At 37.5% G+C, this 24,799-nt stretch overlaps 1 protein-coding gene across 2 annotated transcripts in view; it reads right to left on the bottom strand.

Moving 5' to 3' along the window:
- Positions 1 to 24,799, bottom strand: part of MYOM2 (myomesin 2) — a 76,611-nt gene that overhangs the window by 37,175 nt on the left and 14,637 nt on the right. For both annotated transcript variants that reach the window (XM_048299631.1, XM_048299632.1), the window contains exons 8-16: positions 18,655 to 18,743; positions 18,524 to 18,574; positions 18,083 to 18,247; positions 13,576 to 13,737; positions 11,526 to 11,667; positions 9,722 to 9,921; positions 8,957 to 9,010; positions 6,214 to 6,341; positions 3,077 to 3,260 (exon numbers count right to left, since the gene is read on the bottom strand). In XM_048299631.1, the coding sequence (XP_048155588.1) occupies positions 3,077 to 3,260; positions 6,214 to 6,341; positions 8,957 to 9,010; positions 9,722 to 9,921; positions 11,526 to 11,667; positions 13,576 to 13,737; positions 18,083 to 18,247; positions 18,524 to 18,574; positions 18,655 to 18,743 (1,175 nt within the window). The remainder of the gene's footprint in view (positions 1 to 3,076; positions 3,261 to 6,213; positions 6,342 to 8,956; positions 9,011 to 9,721; positions 9,922 to 11,525; positions 11,668 to 13,575; positions 13,738 to 18,082; positions 18,248 to 18,523; positions 18,575 to 18,654; positions 18,744 to 24,799) is intronic.

Below are 24,799 nucleotides of genomic sequence, written 5' to 3'. Positions count from 1 at the left end.
TAATAGATTTCTTTCACTTAAAGTCTGGATACCTATTTATATGTGTGTATAAAGATGTATTTATTTTTCTATTTTTTTCTCAGAATGCTCTAAGCTGTGAGGCTCCCTACCTATATGACTTTATATAGGTTTTATGATAGTCAATTATAGGAGTACATCTTTTCAAATACGAGTGTGGAGAAAAGCATAGAGATAGAAAATGTTCACTCTCAAAAGTTCTCTCTCAAATAAGAGGTTGATGTACAACTTATGTCCCTGTATCATTACCATGTCAGTAAGAAATGCATATAAACTATAGAGATATGTTATCACGAGGATTAAGAAATACTGTCTCACAGTTAACTAATGTTAACCCCAATTCAGAAAATATTAACTTTTCAGGACAACTTTAAGCATATATTTGAGTGCAAATAATTTCTCTAAAAGTAGCTAGATGAATGTCAGAAGAATAGGAACATTGGTTGGAAGGGATCTGTGGGGATCATCTAGTTCACCCTATCACTGAGAGTGGGACCATCAACACTAAACTCGTGTGTCAGTCACGGGTTTGTCCAAGTCTTGAAACCTTCTGGCAATGGAGATTTCACAGCTTACCTGCGCAACCTCTTCCAGCACTGCACTCTTGCACCTTGCACCTTTCTAATTAAAAAGTATATCCAGCATGAACTTACTAAGCTACAATTTTTGGCTCTTGCCTCTATTTGTCATTTGTCAATGCTGAGAAGTTTGACACCGTCATCTTTGTAAATCTTCAAACTAAATAAGCTCAGGTACATCCACCTCTCTTCATGAGTCACAATCTCTAATCCCCTGGTCATCTTGGCTACCATCCAGAAGACCTCTCCAATTTACAACCATTCCTCTAGACTAAGGAAGCCAGAACTGGGAACTAATACTCCAGAACCAAGCTCAACACCATCAAGAAAAAGAGGGTAAATCTTCCTTCAAACTGTTGACTACAGTTCTCCCAATGTACCATAGTATGCAGTTTACTTTACATGCAATGAAAGATCATTGTTGGTTTACATTGATCTAAACAGATGAATGTGCGTAAATAGAACCAGAAATATTGAGATCTAAATGCAAAAAAAAATCATAGTAAGAACCAACACAGTCTGTACACTATAAAATATCTACCTGAGGTTTCATAATGTAAGAAATTGAGGCAATGTCTCAACCTAACATGACAGGTTAAGAAAGGCATCCAGTACTCGCCTTTTGAAGGTATTTTAGTTTCCTCAGATTGATATTGCAGAGAACTGCAAGTGGCATGAAACAGGCAGCATGTTTTCCACTTAGTCTTTCAATATTAGAATAAAGATTAATACTTACACACTACCGCACTTTATGCAATAAATCTGTAAGATCAAATTGATTCAATCTGAGATAAATGTGCCTACATTTAGACTTTAATGTGTGTCTACAAGCACATATTCTTAAGCTGCCATTATAGTCAAAGAGCTAGGGCTAATTCAGTTACACAAATAAATTAATTTAGGGCCATTTTGTCACTTCTTTGTGGAGTTGCCAGAGATGACTCAGGAGACAATACCTACAGTCCTCTGAAATGGCAAACTGAAAGCATTTGAAAAGGATGTCTCTTTGGTTGGTTACACTGAGCCTTCCATCAGTGGTTGGCAGGGTCTTGAAAATTATTCATCTCACCCCAAAACAGACACTCTATAGCTGAGTGACATGGGGCAACTCATGGCAACATCAGCCAACTTATCTTCCAGTGCCAATGCTTCCAATTGCCACAGTGAAAGCAGAGACATCTACTGCACCTGCAGACACCTACATGGAAACACCTAAATTTAGATTTTAATCTCAAACTGAATACACTTTTACCGCTCAATTAAATTGCATCATTTTAAGGGTCATTTAGGATGGCCTAGGATACCCCATCCATTCTTTAGTTTCTGCTCATAAGCTACCCATAGTTGCTGTGCAATGATTGCCATCCCCATGAAGGTGTCTCAGTCACCCTTAAGAATATCAAATGACAGACACAAAGTGCAGGCAACTTAAACGAGCCATGTGTTTCTGATATATTTTAACTCAGGTGGCACACTCTGTCTCTGAAAATACTCCTGAAGTTTCTCTTTAAAATAGAATCTTCTGCTTTGTGCTTTACTTAAAGCTGTGAGTTATGCAGAAGGTGTTGCATTAACCCCTAAGGGATACCTTATTTTCTGTACTAAGTGAAATAAATACAGTGCTTTTATTCCCTACCTTGGGGAAGGTTGAATGGTTTAAATAATTTATATGCATAAATGAGACATCAAATCAAGAATATACAAAAGCAAAAGATGCTTTTCTTTATCATGTAGTTACAGATGGAGCTGAAAGTATGTATTATAATTTTAACTATGGTATATCAGATACTGTAAATGTTTTTTATTTTACTAGAAAGTGTACTAGTAAGATATGTGCACTTAAAGTGACAGCTAACAACACATTAAGCTGTTATGTGTGGCATCAGCAAAACTGCAAAACCAAAACAAGTATTCGAAAAACAAGATGAATAACCACTCCCTAAATTTTCATTTGTATTTTTGAACGTGGCCCCGAGATAAACACTTCATTTTCATTTGGAAAATCATCACTGATTAGGTAGTTGTATCTTCCCCTTTTCCTGAAATCTACTCATCTGCATGCCACAGGAATAGTGCACCAGCAGTAATTTCCAACTCAGAATACTAAGAAAGAAATTAAAGGCTACCTTATCGAGCTGAAACTGTAGGAAATTAGGTAGTATATAATTACCTGAGCCAGAAAATGTAGTTATCAAAGTTAGTGATTAACCTATTGCTTTGATGTCACATTAATAGAACACTGAAGAGTGAATTTAACTTTATACTGATTATTGTTTTCAGTAGGGAGACTTGTGATCTCTAGGAAAATTCAGGGACATCTCTAAAATTTAGCTTCTTGGTCTTTTTTAAATCCATCACAGAACTGAACACAAAGTCGACTACTATTATCATAGTTATAATAATCTAATGAGACTTGTCTATTTCCTGTTTGTAAAATATCTATTGTTTTTAATATTAATGTCTTACAATTAATACCTTACCAATAGTATCTTGTGGTTGTATAGGTTCTGTGATTTCAGATGGATCACTGATGCCATGTTTGTTTGCTGACAACACTCGGAAAACATATGGTTTTCCTTCTGCAAGGTCAAACACTGCATAGCGAGGAGATTTTACCGCAACCTGTGCATTGACTCTTTGCCAACTTCCACTGCCAACCATGGACTACAAAAAACAACAAAAAAAGCCATGAATCATTTCGGTGAACTGTCAAAAAATGAACATATTGTTGTATTGCACCTTGTCATTAATTCATTTAAGAGCTATGAGAGAAAGATCTCTCTAAAATGCCTGACTTAAACATATGCAAATTCTCATAGCTCTTGCATTCCATTGCTCTACAAAAAGGTCTGAATAGCTCACTGTCTCCTTGCCTTGACTTCAATATATGCACATGTGAACATACAGTCAGCCTTCTGTCAATTGTGATTGGTCCCAAAGGAATTACTCTCATGTCCTGCAAAACTCACTTGAACAGCCAAAGGTTTGGAATTAAGCAAACAAGCCCTAATCCAAATTCTGCAGAAAGATAGGGAGGGAAATGTTACTTTACTCACTACTTTATCATTATTTATTCTCTTGAGTAAGATCATATCCCCTAAAAGCATTCATCAAATGAAATAATTACTTTTGAATGTTCTCAATGCAGCAGCTGAGCTTATCATCACCACAACTGCACATGGAGGAGAGCCAGCAAATCAGTACTCTGAGAGAAGTCTGCTGTCCATTAGATTTCCCACTTAAACTGTTTACTCTAACCAAAAATTAGTCATGGAATCTTTCAGAAATTTAAGTAAAACTCAAGTGCCTAATGAACAGATCGAAGAAAATTTCTTTGGCACATAGATAGGTGCATACAAATTACATGTTTATAAAATTTTGAAACAGTGAGTCTGGGAACAAAACCTGATAGACTGTGAACTTCTTAGAGGAGGAAGAGTGTTTCATGGCTCCTTAGAAACTACCCTGTATATAATGACACCTATGATAGCTAAATAATAAAAATGTAAACAGCTCAAGTCCATATATCAAAATCTTTTTCATAGGTACTGAACCCACCTAGTGTTCTCAACAGAAAAAACAAATATAACATCCATTTTCTTCACAATAAAAAGCTGGAAAACATGAAATAAATATTATTTTGCCATATATTTTACTTCCTGCCATGAAAAACATTAATTTCTTCTTTTCACAAAGAATCAGCATCACATTTTGTTCTGCAGTTTATCTGTTAAAAAAGTATTTCAAAAGAACATAAAAACTTATTTCCATTTTGTGTTTCTTGAAGAATTTACAAATATATTTTTGCTCTTCAGGACTGAATCTTCTTTATTTGAAATAAAATAATTAAGAAACACTTCCAAATTAACAGATGATGGTAGAAAGCAAAAAACAAACATTCACCTATGAACTGACTAAGATGTTCCTATATATTATTTATGCAAAAGGATTTTAGATTCAGGTATTAATTAGTGTAATGAAATTCTTTTTCCTAATAATAGCCTTTTAGTCCTCATTCTCACTTTCCTTCATTAAGTTTGGAGCTTAATTGAGACTTGTTTTTTCATCCTTGTCACTGCTATGTACTGTTTCTGGAGCTATATAAATTTATTTGCATAAAACAAGCAAATAACATATATTTTCCAACTAATTCTTAGAATGAAATTCAGCTAACAAAGTGTAGGTGTCCACTCAGTGGAAATCTACCTCTGAGCTTTTTATCTGGGTTATTTCTGCATATTCTGGAACTAACAAAGTATTTCCACAACAAGAGCTGGTTCAAAATCCTTACATCAGTATTCCTGAAATTTATAGATAAGAGAAGACATATGTAACTGGGACTAAATGCAAGGGAGGCATTATATTTTACTGCATAGAAAGAAAAACTAGACAATTATTTCTATGAAAATTTTCATTACTTTTTTTGAGTGTAAAAGGCAGAGTGAGAGAAACAGACATGCTTGCTGGAAAATTTAACTAGTGAGCAGTCTTCATTTTACACTGATATGTTCAACATCCAGCAGGTAATGGATGATGAAGAATGTATAAATGGCCTATGGAGTTCTTTTGAAAAGGAGTTTTTTTGTATGTCTGAGAGGGAAAAGACAAGCTGGGGGCTGCAAAAAGTGGAGTGATATTAACAGGATGGCCAGGAAATGAACTGTGGAGGAACGTGCAGAATTTGACATGTGAGAAGAAAAAAACTTGCATAGTAAGGGCCTGAGAGAAGGCTGTTATAATATTCACAATGAAAATTGAATGTGTGGCAGGTTTAGTGTTTGCTGATTGTTAAGAAGGGGCATATGCTAGAGTCATAATTCATCAAAACTAAGTATAGCTTGACATGTAAATGTTGTAGAGGTCAGGTATGAGGCCAATTTACCTTCTGGGAAAACTTTGTAACAAGTTGCTGTAATACAATATGGTTTAGAAACATGGCTCAGGGACAGACTTATCTGAATTTTATTCACTTAGGTGGGTGAAGAACAAACCTCTCCTGGTGTGAGCACTTAAGTCCCCTTTCCATGCAAAGAGAAGAGGAAGGCAGCCATGAAGAGTACCAGGGAGGAGTGAACCTGAGACAGGCATCTGCCTCTTTGCTGACCTTACAGGGGATAAATTGGAAATGTCAGTGTATAGTAGAGGGTGCTGTAAGCCTGCAAAAATGAGGATCAAATTATGAGTTACAAAAAGGGACGATCAAATTATGAGTTACTGTTTGTTCCTTGCTCTGCCACAGGACTAACAGAAACTTCCCTTTAATACAGAAAGACTGAAAACTTACAACCATGCCTGTAAGACTGTGAAAACTATAAATGTTTCTTTTCTGGTTTTTTTTAGCTGCTACTTTACATAAATAATTTGTTCCCATTAAGACAGTAATAAGCAAATAGCATAGGGAAATCCTTTTTCCTGGACCTTGAATTTCAATGCTCATTAAATCTTGCAGTAAGACATTTGATTATCCATGCTTCTCTAATATCCAACTTCCAAATCCTGCAAGACCACAGAAAGTGTTGGTTTTATTGTTCGTTCTGCAGTTCTGAGAATGGGTTGACTGTAATTGCACACAACAATGAAGCACCTTACAACAGAACACCACTATACAGTACAGTACCTTCTCAATGAAATACGTCAGTGGCTCCCTGCCACGAGGAACAGGTGGATCCCAGCTGAGTACAACATATGTTTTGCTGATTTCTGAAGCGTGTACATTGGTGGGAGGGCCTGGAATCTGAACATGCCCTGTAAGATTAATAAATGTAACAAGTGTTAAACAGCAGAGTAACTGCTGGGCCAGCATTCATGCTACAGGTCATCTTTCTGATTCAACTTTCCCACCCTGCATTGCAATGCTCAGCTATTAGGAGCTGTGATATCATCTGTGCAGTTCACCTGATCACTTCAATTAAATTTTGATAAATAAAATCTCAGTATCTAGTTACTTATTTTTTCAGTAAAAGTTTAATATGTTCCCTGAAACTCTGTGACTTTGTGACACTTTTTTCTTTGATCATATTTTAATTACTTCAATTTGCTAGTAAAAAGCCTACTCACTATGTGCAAACATTTTTTGATCAAAGACAGAAGTCTAAAGAGATATTATGCGAAATTAGAATAAAAAAAGCAGCTGGAAGGGAAGTACAATGAGAAAAGCACCTTTAAAACAAAGAGGAAAGCAGAAAAAGGAGCAGAACCGATCAGAAATATATCATATGACATATTGGTATTACCACCTGTATAGTCTAAAGCACTTCTAAAATCTATGAATCAGAGACTTAAAAATGTAACCAGCCCTGTGATGGCTCCACCATGCCATGATTCATGCTGTGGATCAAACCCGTCTCCCCACGCACTCTGCAGAGTTACCAGGAGCATTAGAGAAAACCTCCCTACCCTGGGCCAGGTTGGAAGAATTCAGCTCAACCTTTCATGGTCCTGCTCACTGACCGCAATATGAGAAAAAGCCAGTTCTGCTATCCAAGGAATTACAATGGGGTAAAACTGCACTAGATAGGAGAGTGACCTATGATGGACCTGTGATGGACCTCTATGCAGGAACAGCTACACAGCCCTGAAGAAGCTTTGACTTGGTAATAGGCCAGAAATAGCAACTCAGCAGACACCTAAAAATTTTATCTTTATGGTTTGTGATTGAAAAAGAAAAAAGCTTCTTTCTTTGAAGGTAAATTTTTCCACTTCTCAGGCTAGAAAACAGCATATATCCTCTAAATGTTTAAGATTTGCCTTTAAAAAAGAGAAAAATATTTCAATATGTCCTGTAATCTCTAAATCGTGGCAGTGATGTTTCAACTGGTTATATATCACCTGTAGAATGAACCAGGCTCGAAATGTACACTGATATTATTTAATCATATATATTTCCCAAATCAAAACCAAAACTTTTTTAAAGCAAGCTGATATATCCAATGAAACTTTATTTCTCACAATGCTTTCTATACTTTATTTCCTACAATTGTATTTTTTCTTTCAGAAAGGCACATGAATCAGCTGAGTTTAAGATGAAAGACATATAGCCAAGAAAATGACAATAATCCTTCACAGCATGAAGACAGAAGGCTTCCAATTGATTTCAGGTAATGAAATATCAACATGTTTTCTTACATTCTTGAAAAAAAACAAAGCTCCCATACTTTGTAATGATATAACATGGTGGTACAGTATGGTTCCCAGAATGGAACGTCATCCTGCACTAAAAAGGAAAACCATTTCCGATCTGTGAGATTGCTCTTTCAGAAACAGTCTCCAATCTTGCAGATGAAATTAATGATCTACATAAAGAGTAATATTTGAATATTCATACTCTATTAATATGCACATTCATGTGACAGAAATCCAAATATCTTTATTTATGCCTATGCCAGAGTGGCCATATACTGCACCTGATCATTCTAAGGCAATTCTGAGATTAGAAGAATGTTCTGTGAAGACAAACAAGACAATTATAATCTGATATTATAATGTGCCTCATATATCTTGATAATACTCATATCAATTCATTTAAGGTACTATTGTAAAAATAGAGAAACTTCATCTATCCTGTCCATGCACTGGGAAAACCATTTAATATCTGATTCTCCTTCAAACTACATCTCTTCTCAGGTGATTTCTCTTTTACTGTGTTATTACTGGAGTTACAACTTTATAACCTTCGTGGAAGAGAGTAGACAGACACTTTTTTTAATTTTGAGCCATTATAGTTAACAATTTTAACAGTTTAAGTGTAAAGAAGGTCATTATTCAAGTCTAAAAAACAAATCATCCCACAGAGAAACAACCAAAAACCAGAAGAAATGCAAACTTTATTTCAAAAGTTGTCAGTGATCTCTCCAATTCTCCGGAGAAAAAATATTATTTAGTCTATAACCTTAACCTTAAGAATAATCTCTGTATTCAGGTAGACTATTAATTAAATAATTGAGATTGATTGTGTAAGTTTTTATGAGAATGGCAATAACTTGCTCAGATCATTAAAATCAGCCTAAAAAAACCTATACTTAGCTCCCAGAAGGCTAGAAAGAGGGGAAATATGGAAAATCAAATGGGCAGTTAAATGCTCAACCTTTTAAACTCAGCTTAACACTAGTCAAAGTAAAATGGTGAGAACATTCTGTCAACACATCATAAAGATTTTGCTGTTGAGAGTGTGATGTTCTCCATCCTTTTAGACCTCACCTTTCACTTGTGTTCTCTCAACCTTGCAAGCCATAATATGTCTTTATTTATTAATGGAGAGACTTTATCACTAGATGGATTTCTTTTCAAGTCATGTTTCTAATTATAATGCAAAATTCTTGGAGCATAAGCAGATGGACTGAAATTGTAGAAATGCTACATACCTTCAAGGTCATCCTTACTGATCACGATCTTTCTCCCTTCATCCACATGAACAGCTGTTAATCAAAATATTCAATTAGTCCCTCAAACTAGTTCAATATATTTACAAATTTTGCAATTATTGTTTTTCGCCTGTTCAAGAGCCTGTATACCTCTGTTTCTATAATATTGTTATTAAATCTTTGCCCAGATAGAGTCAACTCAAAGTCATACACTGGTTTACTAACTTTCATAGAAAAAACAGGGCATGATAAGACAGTACTATTTAAAGCTGTGGTAAAAAGCAAGAGTCATAGTCACAGTAGATGGATTTGATTTTGAGGCAGATTAGCAAACAATTGTATCATTAACTGTGCTTTTTTTTATACGAATTAATCATAAAGCGTACAGACATACATAAAACATATGTAACGGAAACTGCATATTCAGCTCAGATTTCAACGATGACATTGGGGCAGTACTCTGAAGTATTCATAATTACTTTAATTCCCCTCTGACCAAAAGTAGCACACAAAACAGAAGGTGTGCAAGTACATGATATACAGAATCTGCACAGGAGTTTAGGACAAGGCTAAATCAACAAAACTACTCCCCAGAGCAAGCTGGCTTACTCTATTCATGGAGAAGCTTCCACAGTTCTACTTTGCAGTCTGTAGTGAGATATTCAATCAAAGGAAGAAATAAACTCTACTCCTTAGGTTAATTGGGCAAACATAATCTTAAATAAAATATTTTGCTTTTAAAAAAAGAAGCCTTGAATAACCTACTTTGTGTTCTCTCCAGGTCAACGGGGTCAAGTGCTGCAACTGGATCCGAGGGTCGAGAAGGCCTGCTAATGCCAGCACTGTTCACTGCTCTCACACGGAATATGTAAGACCGTCCCTCATAAAGACCAGTCACAGGATACTTGCAGACTTTTACGGGAGCATCATTGCACTGGACCCAGTTTTCCAAACCTACTTCACACCTTGGAATAGCAGAAGACAGCGTTTGTCAGTATCATCTCACAATAAATACACCCCATGCTACACACACCAGGTCAGAACCACGGAAGTCACCTTCGCTAAGCTGAGGAGCTAAGCCACACATCTCATTAATGAAAGTCACACGCTTTATACACTCTTCTCTGATCAGAGAACCAATTCCCACCCTTTTCATATTTTTTTCATAATGCAAAGGTCATTTTTCTTCCATGGCTTTTGGCCTTTTCAAATCTCTCTGCTTCCCTTCTGTTTGGCTCTTTTCCTTGCTATATAAAGAATAAATTATTCACTTTCATTTCTAATATTCATCTCCACAGAACATGATGAATTTGCAAGATTCACCTAATCTTTTCCATCTCTTCTTTGTCATATTTTCAAGTAAACTTCTTTGCGCATTTCCCTCCCAAAATGGCTGGGACACAGAGTGTAGGAGTCATCAAGAAGCACAGTGATGTCCTCATACTGACTGCTTTGTGTGTACATATATAGTTTGTGTCCTACTACTATAACCTTTTGTGTAGAAGACTCTCTTTTGCCCTGACAGTACCAGAAATAAGTCGTGTTATGATCGAGGGCTCCTTGGCACTGCAGTGATACAAGCAACATGTCAAATGGCACATCTAACTAGATTATACACAATATAGGTGAAATACTCCTATGATCTATGTGCCACATAAATTGGATATAGATGGCAGAGTCCCCAGGTCTCAAGTTAATTTCCTCATACTGACTGCCATTCATAAACTACTATTTTTCCAGCTATTCCCAGACAGTTATTATTGAATTAGACCAAATGACAGGGTAGCAAATAGCAATGAGCTGCAAATGCTGCTTTTAAGTGCAGAGCCGTAGACATTATGAAATCATTTCAGTAATGATTTGCTGACTGACAGTTTCAGACACTAAGGATCAGATATTCTGCTCTGGCTACAAGGAGCAAGCATTCACTTCAGTGGAAGAGACATGCAAAACAGTGCTTCGATCCACTGCTTGCCAGCTGCCTGCACTGAGCTGAAACCCCAGCAAAGTGCAAAGCTGACTGAAGGACAGAGGCCTGCCAGTCTGATTTAAACTACCAGCTCCCAGGAGACCAGGCCTTGAGATCCTGATGTACTACATTTAAGAAAGAAATAAAAAGATAATGTAATAACTCCTAGGTTTCAGCTTTTGCACTATAGAGATTAAAGAGACTAAATCTAATTCAAGATACCCATGGATTCTAGCTTTTATAAATTAAATACTGTCAGGGCTCATTCTCTGTTGTGCGCACATCCATACTACTGAACATTTTAAGTGTATGATAAAATGTGTCTGCCTGCAAATATTACTTGGAATGGCCTCCAGCCCCTGCTAATTCCCAGACTGTGCCCAGAATTGCCCGTGAAAATACTAAATCATCTGGGCTAAAAGTTTGCCAGGGAGCAATCTAGTAATTTAACACGGTGTGTAACTGAGTTCCAGTGCCAAGTGTCTGTAAAAATATATCTAAAGAATAAACACATTGAAAGGATAGAATGATAATTTTTTTCTCTTCTGGCATTTTATTTCTGGAAATTAAAAAATTAAATAAATGCTAATGTTTACATACTTGTCAACAAAATATCCAATAACTGGGCTCTCACTGGTTGTGTTTGGTGGTTTCCAGGAAACAATAACATAGTCTCTGTTAGCATCATGGCATTTAACATCCATTGGTGCCCCTGGTGCTCCTGCGATCAGTGCATCGGCATCTGGACCACAAATAAAAATAAATTGGTTTTGACCCCAACTCCTCTGAAATACATCAAAAAGGCAAAGGGAAGACTTCCAGTTCATTGTAATACTTGCTTATATGAATGGAAGCCCAAACATTTCATGACATACTAATTCACTACAGTAATGATTTTGGACCTTAATGTCTATATTTTTACACAGATAAAATGTTCAAGGATATTTTTGAGGAGAGAAAAGCTTTTTAGGAATCAAACACCTATTATTTTTGATGAGAATTAAAAGTGTAACCTACCCATATGTTTTTGATGCTCTGTCACTGAAAGCTGTGACTCAGAGTGTTACTAGTCAGACCAAGGTACTTAGTAAAGAACATGTAGCCCATGAAAACAAAACTCTTAAAGAATAAAAAATTTGCAAGCTCCTGGTACATTTATAATGCTATGTTTTATTTACAGTCTTACAATGTCACCTTTAAGATATCCTTTTGTGACTTCATTTTAAGATATATTGACTAATTCGGACCCTCAAATGAAATCTTGCTACAGGTGAAGTTCTCTCCCTTCAAAGGAAGATGTCTATAACAAAAAAACCACCCTGTATAGAGTCTAAATTTATAGAGTCTGATCCAAATCAGGTAGTTTAAATCAGACTGAAGTAGTTTGTGCTCAGTATCAGATCACAGCCTACATGAAAAAAAGCAAGAGAATGGGCAGCAGACAACAGTAGAGACTCCAGAGGACATAGCTCGAGGCCAGGGTCCTGGGCATGCAAAGGGATCAAATATAGTATAAAATGGACAAGAGAAGTACAGAAAATTCATCCATCACTACAACAAAAACTTCTAAGAAAGATTTATATATTAGTGGGTGTTTTTCCCCGGAGTACTGTCTTTCTTGGAAGGTAACCTGGACATAAAAAGCTTTAGCAAATTGTTTCTAATGAGATCAGGGTGCCAGAGGGGCTTGTTTGAGACATAACGCAAAGCTGATGAAGCTCTTGCACTAGCCCTGTGAGGAAGTTGGATTTCAAACCCCTGAAAAAGACATTCACTCCCTCTATCCCACACAAACTGTCTGGGTGACACTCCCACAAGGCACATATGTTCCAATATGTTTCCAAGAAGAACAAGGTTTAAAATTAATACAGCTTGAGTGGCTTCAGTGGGACTGTTCCAATTTGCTCCCACCAAGGATGTTGTCTAATGTATTTTAAGGAGTTAAAGAACTGCTCAAACAGAAATATTTTCATCTTTCAGTGAAGAAAATATAAAACTGAATACTAAGTTCTGCTCACAGGTGCATGTGGAAACTCATTCTCACTTCACTGAGAGCTGTGCATGGAAATGTGATGAAAAGTTCTGACCTTTATTCTATTTTAATACATTTACCTCCTTTTATCTACGTCTCTTGTGAAAACTGTATTTCCTCAGTCAGTTAATTTCTTACTTTTCTTCTTTTCTCTGGATAATGACATGACTATGACTGGTATAGTGGTGGGAATATTTCTTTTGCTTTTTCCTGCACATATCCCTAAGGCAACGCACAAGATATGAGAATGCCCAACAAGGCTCATTCCCAGTTTCCAATCTCTAAAGCCAAAACCATCACAGTGAGAACTGATTGTACACAAAGATGTTTATTTCCTACCAGGAAAGGAGATGACAAAGAAACAAGTTGTCTCTTCACAAGAATGGTTTCTCTGGTTCTTCAGGAAACAAAATGTCCTCAGGAACATGCTCCTCTTGAAGCTCCCCATTCATGTAAGGTGACTGGTTTTTAGTACAGACTACTGTATACCAATCAAATGCCTATGAAATACCACAGGGCTAAATTTCTTTTGTACTTCAGTTATTACATGGGATTGTTTCATAAAACTAAACTTTATAATGCTTTTTAATTTCTCCTCAAGAAACATTAGAAGTTTACCTCTTACAAACAGGTATGCACTGCATTCACTGATTCCACCTCTTGAAACCATGCGCAGGGTGTATAAACCTTCATCATCTTTGTTCAGATGAGTAAAGGAAAGAGCTGCCTGGCCTTCTCCAAAATACAGCTTTGTCCACTTGGAGTCCTTTATCAGCACGTCTGGAAGAGAAAACCCATCAGGGACGTTACTGTGCTGCTAGAACAACCTGCATCCTAGAGCAGTTCTCTGCTAACCAGGGACACAAACTAATATTTATGCAGTTTTGTTCAGACTGGTAGTGCTTTGATACTGTGAAAACTTTAAAGAGAGCAAGTTGCAGCTCTCTAAAATTATTTGATCAGTGAATTTTAGAGAACATGAGGTCTAATACTACTCCATAAAGTGCCAACAACAAAATTCCCCTCACTGTAATTTTTAATACACTGAGAGACAAAAATGTTATCCACATTTAGAAATATTGACATGAAACCTGCCATACCCTGTAATGAATGCAGGGTGGAACCTTGTTTCATTTTTAATAAGTTTTGCTTCCAGTTCAGGTCAAATGTCAGTTTACTCAATTTTTCCTTCCAAATTTAAAAAATAAATTTCAGTTTAATCTGAAAACTGCTATAAACATACACTAAATTTAAATCTTCAAGGCATGCCTGTTCAGTCTTGAATAAAATTAAATTTAAGCCTCTCAAAGGTGGGAGGTGGTGGCCCATGATTAATGCATGTTAATATCATTGCTTAGTGAAACCAGAGGAAAAGAATGAACAGGATATTTTAGGCTAGCCAAGGGACTTTCTCATATCAAACTTTTAAATAGCTGATTGGATTATTTTTGATTTTTACCTCCCTAAGACCTATCACACATGAATTTATTATAATTAATGCAGTAGAAGTATGTTAAAAGATCGGAATATCTATGAATGTTTATCATTCTATTGCTTAAATAGATTTTGGAGCCGACACTCAAACAATTGCAAAGGAATCAGTGTTTTCACATACCTCTGAATTGCTTAAGAAGGTATAAAACATGACACACATTCAGATAATAAAGCATGCGGAAGACATACGTTACTAAAACTTACAGCAGTAACTCGCTTAATTAGCCAAGCATGCTGTAGTTTTATGGGAAGCACACAAACTAAATTTAATCACATTCCTTCCCATGAGATCCGTAGTCATGAGATCCATACCTAGAAAACCTGAGTGTCCCCTTTCTGTCATCCTGTCACAATGGTACTCAGACTTTGTGTAGAGAGACATGAAGTACTTTAAATTAAATCATAAAATACCTTCACCTAGAAACTTTAACCAATGCATGAGCCCTGTGGAAAATCCTAAGGAAAAAAACAAAGTTGATTAACCAGCATCTCTGTAAAGCTGGTCGCATATTTAGACTCCAAGTTTCAGTGGATTGGTAGCTATCTTAGTTTGAATACATAGAAACTATAGGCAAGCCTGTAATGCTGCTAAGGCCAGAATTGCCCTTTTCTATTCATTATGTGTACCTGACAGAAGAAATTGAGGAGGTAGTTGTGTTTGGTAAGAGGAGAAAAGCTTCTCTCCCTCACACAAGGCCAAAGATCCACCGGAAATCAACAGAAGCCCTCTTTTTTTAATGCAGTCTGGATGAATGACTTTGTAGGCAAGACAATTAGAGTAAAGTTTGGAGGCCTCAAACATATTTAGAAGTTCTAAGAGAACAATATTGATATACCTGCCATCACAATAAAATTACAATTACAAGACTATTCACAGTCTGTTCATGTGTTGTGCTCCATTACTTCTCCCAGAATTTACCGAAGGACAAACCTGCAGGAGATTAACCCTCAGATGCAGTGTGTCTCAAGCCTCGCATGCTGTTTTTAGTACATAAGATAATTTTCCTAATACATGATGAAAATTCAGACAAAGAGTGGGGAACTATTACATACTGAAATTTCTTTTCATCATGTATTTTTATTCCGCTGAAATTTTAGCTAGATTCTTCACTCCATGACTTTTCCTTCTGAAGTCAATTATTTTATTCTAGATTACAGTATAAATGGCTGCAGAACGCTGGTGCACATGGCTTTACAGTGTTTATATTACATTAGATATTAATAACAGAAAGTTTCTGAAATCAGCTGAACTCATGTCCAGATTAAATATACATTCCTGAAGTATTATTTTGATTTTGTTCTTTCAATATCTTAAATGGTTCTTTCAGTATCCTAAACTGTTCTAAGTGGGCCATGAATAATAGACATCATATTAGTGTTTGTGAAATCCCAGATCAGTTCAGAGGATTTGATTAAGCTGACTTAGACCCTAGGAGTCTACTAGGTGCTCTCAATAAGGCTCACTAGTGTGAAGCTTATTTATGCTAGATAAATACAGACTTTTCCTGTGTATAATTATTAGAAGTAAATCATACATATCCACCTTTAGTTGGATATGGGGGCTTTAGTTGCTATTATTTGATTGACACAAACTGACAAATTTTAAGAAGAGTATGGTTTGTCTTAATGCTAGAATAGAATTAAATATTACCTCTCTAAAAAACCAGAATGTCTAAAGCACATGATGTTGAACAAATTATTAACTTCTCATTGCTTATATTTATGCATTGCCTCCAGCTCTCAAGGGACTCAACACAGGGAACTGTAGTGCATAACAAAGATTCGTAGTGCATGAATTCCTGCTGTGTTTGAGAAAAAGTTCTGCCAGTTAATGCACCTGTACATCTCTTGGAAATATTGTGATCCATGTACTTGTAACAAAGGACAAATCTAAGCTTGTTTGTAACATCCTATTTCACGTAACATAATTAGAATGATGGGATGAATGCCTACCTGACTCCCTAGCAAAACCCTATTGGCTTTAAACAGACCAAGTTTTCATCTCAGATTTTCACAAGTAAGGACTTATTAAGTTCAATAAGGGAGAAAACAAAGAACATAGTATTGTTACATATCAAGAAGGAATTATCTTGTCATTATGAAGACACAAAGAGAAAGAGCCACGAAGTTTTTTCCATAGTGCAAGAAAAATTCATGTTTGATGAAAAGTGGAACAATATTGGGAATTCCTTGAAAATTAGAAGTTCTTCTTAGTTGCAGTTTCAAACTCAGAATCTGAGAGATTTGACACCTTGAAAAACTGTACCCAGTAGGAGACAAAGTAAAGGTACCCTTGAAAATGATGGTTCATCTGAGAGGGAAGTGAGCAATTATTTTTAGTTATTAAATATCCTGAAGTGTATAGTAAAATTCCTGTATGCTTCAGTGGGAATAGAATCTGAATTCAAGGACCAGCCTTAGATTTTAGGTTAGTCACCAAACAGAAAAAGACATTTTTATTATTTCATACTTTTTACTTTATTGACATCTAATAGCACATTACAAGGAAATATCCACAATGATAGAATGAAAAAGTAGTAGTTTGTTCCCTGAAGGATCAGATGTGAATCTATGTAAAACTATGATGTACATGAAACAAAAGGCATAACAAGCTACTAGTAACAAAAGCATCCTTTTTCTGATTTTCCTAATCTTGAATTTTCTTGACTACCTTATTAATCTTACTGTCCTTTCTTAGCTTATTCATCACATCTTCTCAGCTATGGAAATTTCTGCCAACTTTTTTTGGGACTAGTCCAAACATCAGTCTTGGAAGTCCACCATTCTCAAATGTGGTCCCTTTGGGGAAGGGTCTAACTCTTCACAAATAACCAAGGCTTTCCTTAAATCCTCAGGTAGAATAATTATTTTAGAATCCTACACAGAGATTGTGGTTGGTGAAAAGTGGTGGGCTAAATATCTACAACAGGCTGCTATCCATTAAGCTCTAAGTAGCTAGTTTTATGTTTCAAAACCCTTTTTTGGTGCAGTGAACAAACACTACTCATCCAGGGTTTGTGTACCATCCACCCCAGTATATTATAAGCTTAGTGATGTTATTTTGAGCACTTCATGGTAAGAGTGGCATAACGTAGGTTTTCACTGACACAAGAGGCAAGGTAAGAAACCTACCAACATGGCACATTAACAGCAGAGCAGACATATTGTGTATCAGGCCTGGCTTCTGTAAGTATTTCCTAACTATACATTCATGTGATTTTAATACAAAATTCACAATAAATACTGGAGCAAGATTAAAGTGGAGACCCACACCCAGACCTCAGTACTTCAAACTTCAATTTACTGCCTGTGAGTACCCTTCAGCTCAGTGGTCACAGTATTCAACTATAAATCATTGTGAAATCTGACTTTGGATCTCTACCAAGTAAATGTTCTAACTATTGTGCCATCAGATAATAAAAGGTTACCTCCTGTTGCTATTAACGTGTGCTCAAGAAGATGTTGACCAAGTCACTTAAATGAGAGTGCAGGACTATAAATTCTAACTAGAGATATTTTTTTTCTCTATTCCAAATTTCATTCTGAGAATATGGTGCTCTAAACCTGACCTGTGCCCTCAGCATCTCCTCCAGCATTTTCCAGGTAGCTTCTATTCAATGTAATAACTTACCATCTCTATACCACTCAGCACGCGGTCGTAGTCGTTTCAACTCTGGTGTGATCAACATAGAACACTTCAAGGTCAGTGTTTCACCTTCAGTTGCAAAAGTGACTCCGAACTTCTCCAGAAACTGGACATCAATGTGGGTGAAGCAAACGTCATATGACAGGGGCACTATGCATGAGAAAATGAGAGCATTCTTCAGTACAAGTAAATTGTACTTGGCACAGAGTAGTGTCTGATCTGAGCAGGAGATGGAGCTTTCTGATATACTGTATGCTGATCTAGAAATTCAGATGGCAAAGCAAGAGCATCTGGACAGCTCCTATTGTAACTGAATGCTTAGAAAGCAAAGTCAGAAGAAGCAAGTTGTATTCAGTTTTCTCATCTGTAAAATGTTACTCTGACAAGAGGACATAAATTATCTAAGCAAATAGAAAAAAGGCTTACAGTGGAAGGGCATTATCGCAGCTGGGTGAGGTTCTCCCTCCTCTCTGAACCCTATAAATAAACATACAAGAAATATTCAATGACATGCGCATTATATTTATTTATTGTTTTAAATATAAAGTAGGTCTTACTTCGCACAATCACAGCACAATTTGTTGATGCCTGACCATGGATGTTTGTTGCAACTGCTGAATAGGTAGCAGAATCATCAAAGTCAGCTCTGAAAAGAGGACAGAGAAAAACAGATGTCTCTTTATGCAAATAAAAATTCTCTTAATGATTTATATTACAAGCTAAACTATGCCAACCATAAGGAAAGTGTATAAAGCTCTTCACTGGTGTCACACAGTGCAAGACATCGATGAAAGACAATCAGAAAGCTGCTACTGTTTTTAACTGCAGATAAAATCACAGCTTAGTGCACAGGCTGCATTAACTTGAGCAAACTGGAAATGACCTTTAGAGAATGATCAAAAGGAGATAGCTGGAGAATGCCAGTCTGGCTATTCCCTTTCTGTATGTAACCTTCATTAGTCCATCTTGCCCTTCTGCCTTATTTTAGGACAGAGACATGGAGTAAAAATAGATGTGATTCTTGCTAAAATTCTGCCTTCTATGGCTATTCCCAGCTGGCAGACACTGGTATTTTTTGCCTCTCTCATATCTCAATCCAGGAAAATTATAAAAAATCAGGAACACCAATAAAAATTGTTTATGTGCATATATGGCTTGGTTTGTCATATTTTTTAGTGAGAAAAAAAAATCATTATGCAAGAAGAGTATAAACAAATATAAAGCAAAAAATAGTTACTTGGTGCAAAACACTGATATATTGTCTCACTTAATCCATCCTTCCTTGAAGTTACATGAGCACATATATGACCAACTGTTAAAATATAGGTGCAAACCTTGATGCCCCAGTTATTTTCTTATTTAAAATTGAGTCCATCAGGAATAGTTCATTTAGTATTATATTTAATGGAGACCACTCAAAAATTTTCAGTTATGAGATACAATACTATGCATGCATGCATTTAGTTTCCTCTCAGAAGAACAAATTTCTGTCTTCTTGGCAACTGCCAAGTGATGAAATTCTGATTGCACTTGTCTTCTAAGAGGTCACATATCGCAGATGTGGGAGAAGGAATATGTAAGGGTGTTTTATGGAAATTGCATAACAGAATGCCAAATTTGGAGTATGTAGCAGCTGTCACAGACACATCAGACACCTATTTTTCACTTCTTGCATATGTTCTGGACAGTGTCAGATTATAAAGATGATACTATCTGTACTGTGATGGCTAAAGCAAAACTTGATGAAAGTTCCATTAAATTGAGATTTCTCTCTCTAAATTTACATGTCTAACAGCTCCTCCTGGTGGCAATCCTTTAGCCATATATTTCACAAAATCATGAAATCAGTTACAAAGTTTATCATACAATTAATTATCAAAGTCATAAAACTAGGCTACATAACCTAAAGGACTGCAGCTGGGTAGAAAATCCTAGTACAGTCTGGACAGGAACAGTGAGGTTGAAAAACAGTTTAAAAGAATTGAAATCATAGAACCATAGAATTATTAAGGTTGGAAAAGACCCCTGAGATCATCAAGTCGATCCGTCAACTCAGCACTACCACCATGTTAAACCATGGGTTTCATGGGCCATGGCTACATGATTTTTGAAAACTTCCAGGGATGGTGACTCAACCACATCCCTGGGCAGCTTGGTCCAATGCCTGACAACCCTTCCAGTGAAGAAATTTTTCCTAATATCTAAACTAATCCTCCCCTGGTGCAGTTGATGCCATTTCTTCTTGTCCTGTCACTTGTTACTTGCGAGAAGAACCTGGCCCCACCTGGCTACCACCTCCTTTGAGGCAGTTGTAGGAGCAATAAGGTCTCCCCTGAGCATCCTTCTCTCCAGGCTAAACACCTCCAGCTCCCTCAGCTGCTCCTCACAGAACTTGTGCTCCAGACCCTTCACCAGCTCCATTGCCCTTCTCTGGACTCACTCTGACCCCTCAATGTTTTTCTTGTAATGAGGGGCCCAGAACTGGACACAGCACTTGAGGAGTAGCCTCACCAGTGCTGAGTACAGGGGTACGATCACTGCCCTGGTCCTGCTGGCCACACTACTGCTGATACAGGCCAGGATGCCATTGGCCTTCTTGGCCATCTGGGCACACACTGGCTCATGTTCAGCCACTGTCATCAGTATGCCCAGTATTTTCCTCTGGGCAGCTTTCCAGCCACTCTGTCCCCAGCCCATAGCACTGCAGGGGGTTGTTGTGACCCAAGTGCAGGACTGTCACTTTGCCTTCTTGAACCTCACACAATTTGCCTCAGCCCACTTATCCAGCCTGTCCAGATCCCTCTGCAGACCCTTCCCACCATCCAGTAGATCAACAATCTCATCCAACTTGGTGACATTTGCAAACTGACTGAGGCTGCACTTGTTTCCCTCATCCATGTCACTGATGATGTCAAACAGTTCTTACTCCAACACTGAGGGCTGGGGATCACCACTTGTGACCAGCCACTAGCTGGATGTAACCTCATTCAGCACCATTCTCTGGGCTGGATGCTATTTAACAGTTTGTTTACATGAAGGATTTTAAAATTACAATACCTGTTCCCAGAGCTATAAAGCTCCATAAAGCTTAACTGATTCTGGACTTGAGAGATGTCAGACTTGACAACATTTCTTTGCAATGAATTTTAAAAACAGAACATTTTTTTCACTGTCCCAGTTCCAAACTATTTAACGCTTGTGTAATAAAATGCCAAAAAGCAATATAAAACTGTAGCACAGGACAATTTCCTAAGGCATGTTTCTCTATACTGAAATGTACATAATTCAGGTGTTTATCACAGTCTGGTACAGTATCTTACTATAATATAGCAAGTTAACAACAAATGAAAAAGCTCAAAAATTTCTTACAAGGGGCTTTGCAGAATTAACTGTTCTGGAAATGTAAGGCATTTTCGTCACTCTGCTATATCCCTAATTTAAGAATCTGTATATAGAATACACAGTAAATAGTGTAAATATAATACATAGTATATTTAATAACATATATTACATATTAACAAATTAAACAGCATTCATCCCCAGAAACTGGATTTTGATTGCCCTAGTGCTGATGTTTTAGAACAGCCCTTGCCATGCCTTGGTGTGCTCCAGCTCACAAAAAGGATTCCCACACACAGCTCAGGAGATAGTAAGGGACCTTTCCCAGAAAGCAGACTGGATGTCTGACAGCCCTGTCCTGAAGGGTGAGAAAATTAGTCTATCTCACACCAGGAGGTCACTGTGGCAGAGAATGTCCTCAATCTGCTGCATCAGGCAGAGCCCAGGAGTGCATTTCCTAGGCACTGGTGGCAGGTACAGGCCACAGTGTGCCCTGCAGTCCTTGTCCCCAGATACCTGCCCCATAAAGTCTTCCTGCCCTTCAGGCCACAATCCAGGCCACTCACCATCCTGACAAAGACCTACAGAGGTGCATAGTGTCTTCCTACCACCTACATGTCCAGGTTTCTCCTGGGTGAGCTAGACCCTCCCAGAGGATGGTGCACACTTACACCCGGCAGGACATTGCTGGGGCAACCATGCTGTGTTTGCTGATCAGGCCTGATCCCTCCCTGGCCTGGACATGATTTGACAGCACACAGCACCCATGTCATAAATGAGTGATGAACATTACACCAGCTTTGCTGCACTAGGCCATTTCTTCACATAAGCAAAGCATTACTTCAGGCTGCTTCGCTTCTCTCAAATCCAACTTAACTGCTCTAACATTTTGTTGTTGCTATAGAGGGTTAACAAAAAAGATAAAAAATTAACATTGCTTGACTGAGGTTAACTCTGATTAAATCTCACTTTAAACCAGTCATCATCTGCTCTCAGTGTTGGCTTCACTTTCTAGCAGAACAACAGATAAAATAGTTAAACAGGAACCAATATCTGTAAGAATTACACAGGATTTAGGAACTAAAGAGAGATTTATTGTTAAAAAACAGGTGGCCTAAAAATAATCCTGAAAATAGAGAAACATGTATTGTGGACTAACTTGGGGTCCCAAACTGTGCTAAACCACTCAAAGTTTCAGAAATTTAAAGGTGCAAGTACTGCAAAGTTGTCTCCCTAAAATGAAGAAACAGAATGGCAGACAGCAGATTAACTTTTCAAGTGAATATATATCTGTGCTCTTCTCAATCCCCTCACTACAGTTTTGTTCTCTTAAGAAACAGCAAAATACATCTTTTGATGGGATCTTTCTGTTTGTGATGGTGTCCAAGGTAGAGAAAATAGAGTATGATCCTAAATGTCTCTAGAAAAGACAGAAGATTCACAAAAGGGTCATATCTTTAGTCAAAAGAAGCTCAAAATCTGAAAGTAAATATTTGACAAAAGTTAGTGATAGAGTTATAATTCATTTTCCCGAGGGGAACATAAGAAAGAAGTAACTGACCAAATAGCTGACCACATTCTTACAGCATCCTTTGTTTTTTATGAAGAGAAATGAGGTATTTATGGTTATGGTGAACACACAATTCCCCAGGCTAGGCAATTTTTGCTATTTAAGAGGTCATAACAACTCTACCCATTTTCTGTAGCTTACTGCTTTGAAAGCAACTTAAAATTCTTTGCTATGATCATTCATCTGACTCTCCAGGAGACAAATAAACCATCTTAGACAGCCTAGTACTCACTGAAATGCCTTTAAATCTTATATTGGAAATGGAGGATTTTAGTGGCTAGGAGCTAGATAGCACTTTTGTTTCATATCCACTACGAAGAAAGTTGGACAGGATGGCAAGTTACATTAGGTTCTGACTTTCCTTTTGTGCCAGGTAATGCTCAGATGGAGGATTATCCTTGAAATTATCTATTTCCCTGTATGCTAAAAAAATCTTAGATTTCCTAAATTGCACTGTAAAGCGTACTGAGTCAAGACCAGCTAGAAACTACACTTGAAGTACCCAGGAGGCAAGGTGTGGTCTCACAGTTATTCTTGTTTTATGATGGAGAATGTGTTTTTCAGCCTTTACAAAGGTCAGATAAAATATGCATGGAGTACATTTAGATAGCATAAAATGTGAGTGCAGAACTGTATCTGTCCCAAGGTACTAATACTTTTTGTGAAAATTAAATTGCTCTGAATCCACATGAGGTTCTGAAGTGCTAATGCTTGTGTGGGGAATATTCCCCAGGCAGATATATCTATTTAAAATGCATATATTCATCCAACTGCCTAGTGCAGATTTAAACACAGGAGTTAAGAGTGAAATAGCATCTTTTTCTGAATTAGAACACAATTCAGTGCATGTAAAGAACAGGAGGCAGTACGTAGTAAATTACAGAGTTAAAAATTACTCCTTTGAATCCCAATGACAAAATTTTCAGTGTTATGGCTATATGACATCAAAATGTGGAAATACTCTGCAGAATTGCCATTTCCTGCCCTGATTCTCCAGTCAGACTGAATCTGACTGATTCTTTCTGTTGGTTGGATTCTGTGTTTAGGGAAGAGGGACCTCTGTTATAAGGTGGCCACTTCCTCAAGCTCCCAGCTAGGGCAGCTTATAGGGGACAGTGACTGACAAGCCAGAAGATCAAGTATTTGGGGGCTGTTGTTTGCCTTTCAGCAAGGAGAGGAAAGCAGTACACCATTTTGCTGCCTCTACAGCCCCTGGTACTGCATACCTGCAAAACGCAGGGAGCTGCAGTCTATCACCCACCAACCTTGCACAGCTCAAAGGCTCTGCGGGCTACGCCGGAGGATCGCCTTTGTCTCAACACCTCTGTCTCTGCTCTGCTTCCACTCCAGCGGAGAAAGGGCACGCCTCGCTGTCTACCTCTCCAGATTAAATCATCTCAAGCCTTTTGTGCCTAATCAAACTAAAATAGCACTATAATGACTGCACAGGGTCATTTTTTAAATGAGAATAGCTAGAAGAGATGGTTCGTTCAATTTTTAAGCTTTCCTTTTTGAAGCGGTGCAGGTGGTGCTGAGGACTGGAGTGCCAGATCAGAGGCTGGCCCTGCCTGCTGCCAGCAGGTGTTACACTGCACTCTGCTGGCTCTGCCACAGTTCTGCTGATGCAGCTGCAAACCTTCTCCTCAGCGATGATATGCACTTCTTAGGCTGTGACTTTATTAAATAGGAAAGGGAGAGGGCCTTAATAAAAGATAAAATACTGTTAAACCTCGAGCCCTGTAGATATGAAACTGTGTGGCCGCACCACACTGACAGTGCTCTGGAAAGTCAGA

The sequence above is a fragment of the Corvus hawaiiensis genome, chromosome 3, assembly GCF_020740725.1.
Source record: "Corvus hawaiiensis isolate bCorHaw1 chromosome 3, bCorHaw1.pri.cur, whole genome shotgun sequence".
NCBI lineage: Eukaryota > Metazoa > Chordata > Aves > Passeriformes > Corvidae > Corvus > Corvus hawaiiensis.
Note: the sequence above shows the minus strand (reverse complement) of the source record. Positions and strands in the feature narration are given on the sequence as shown.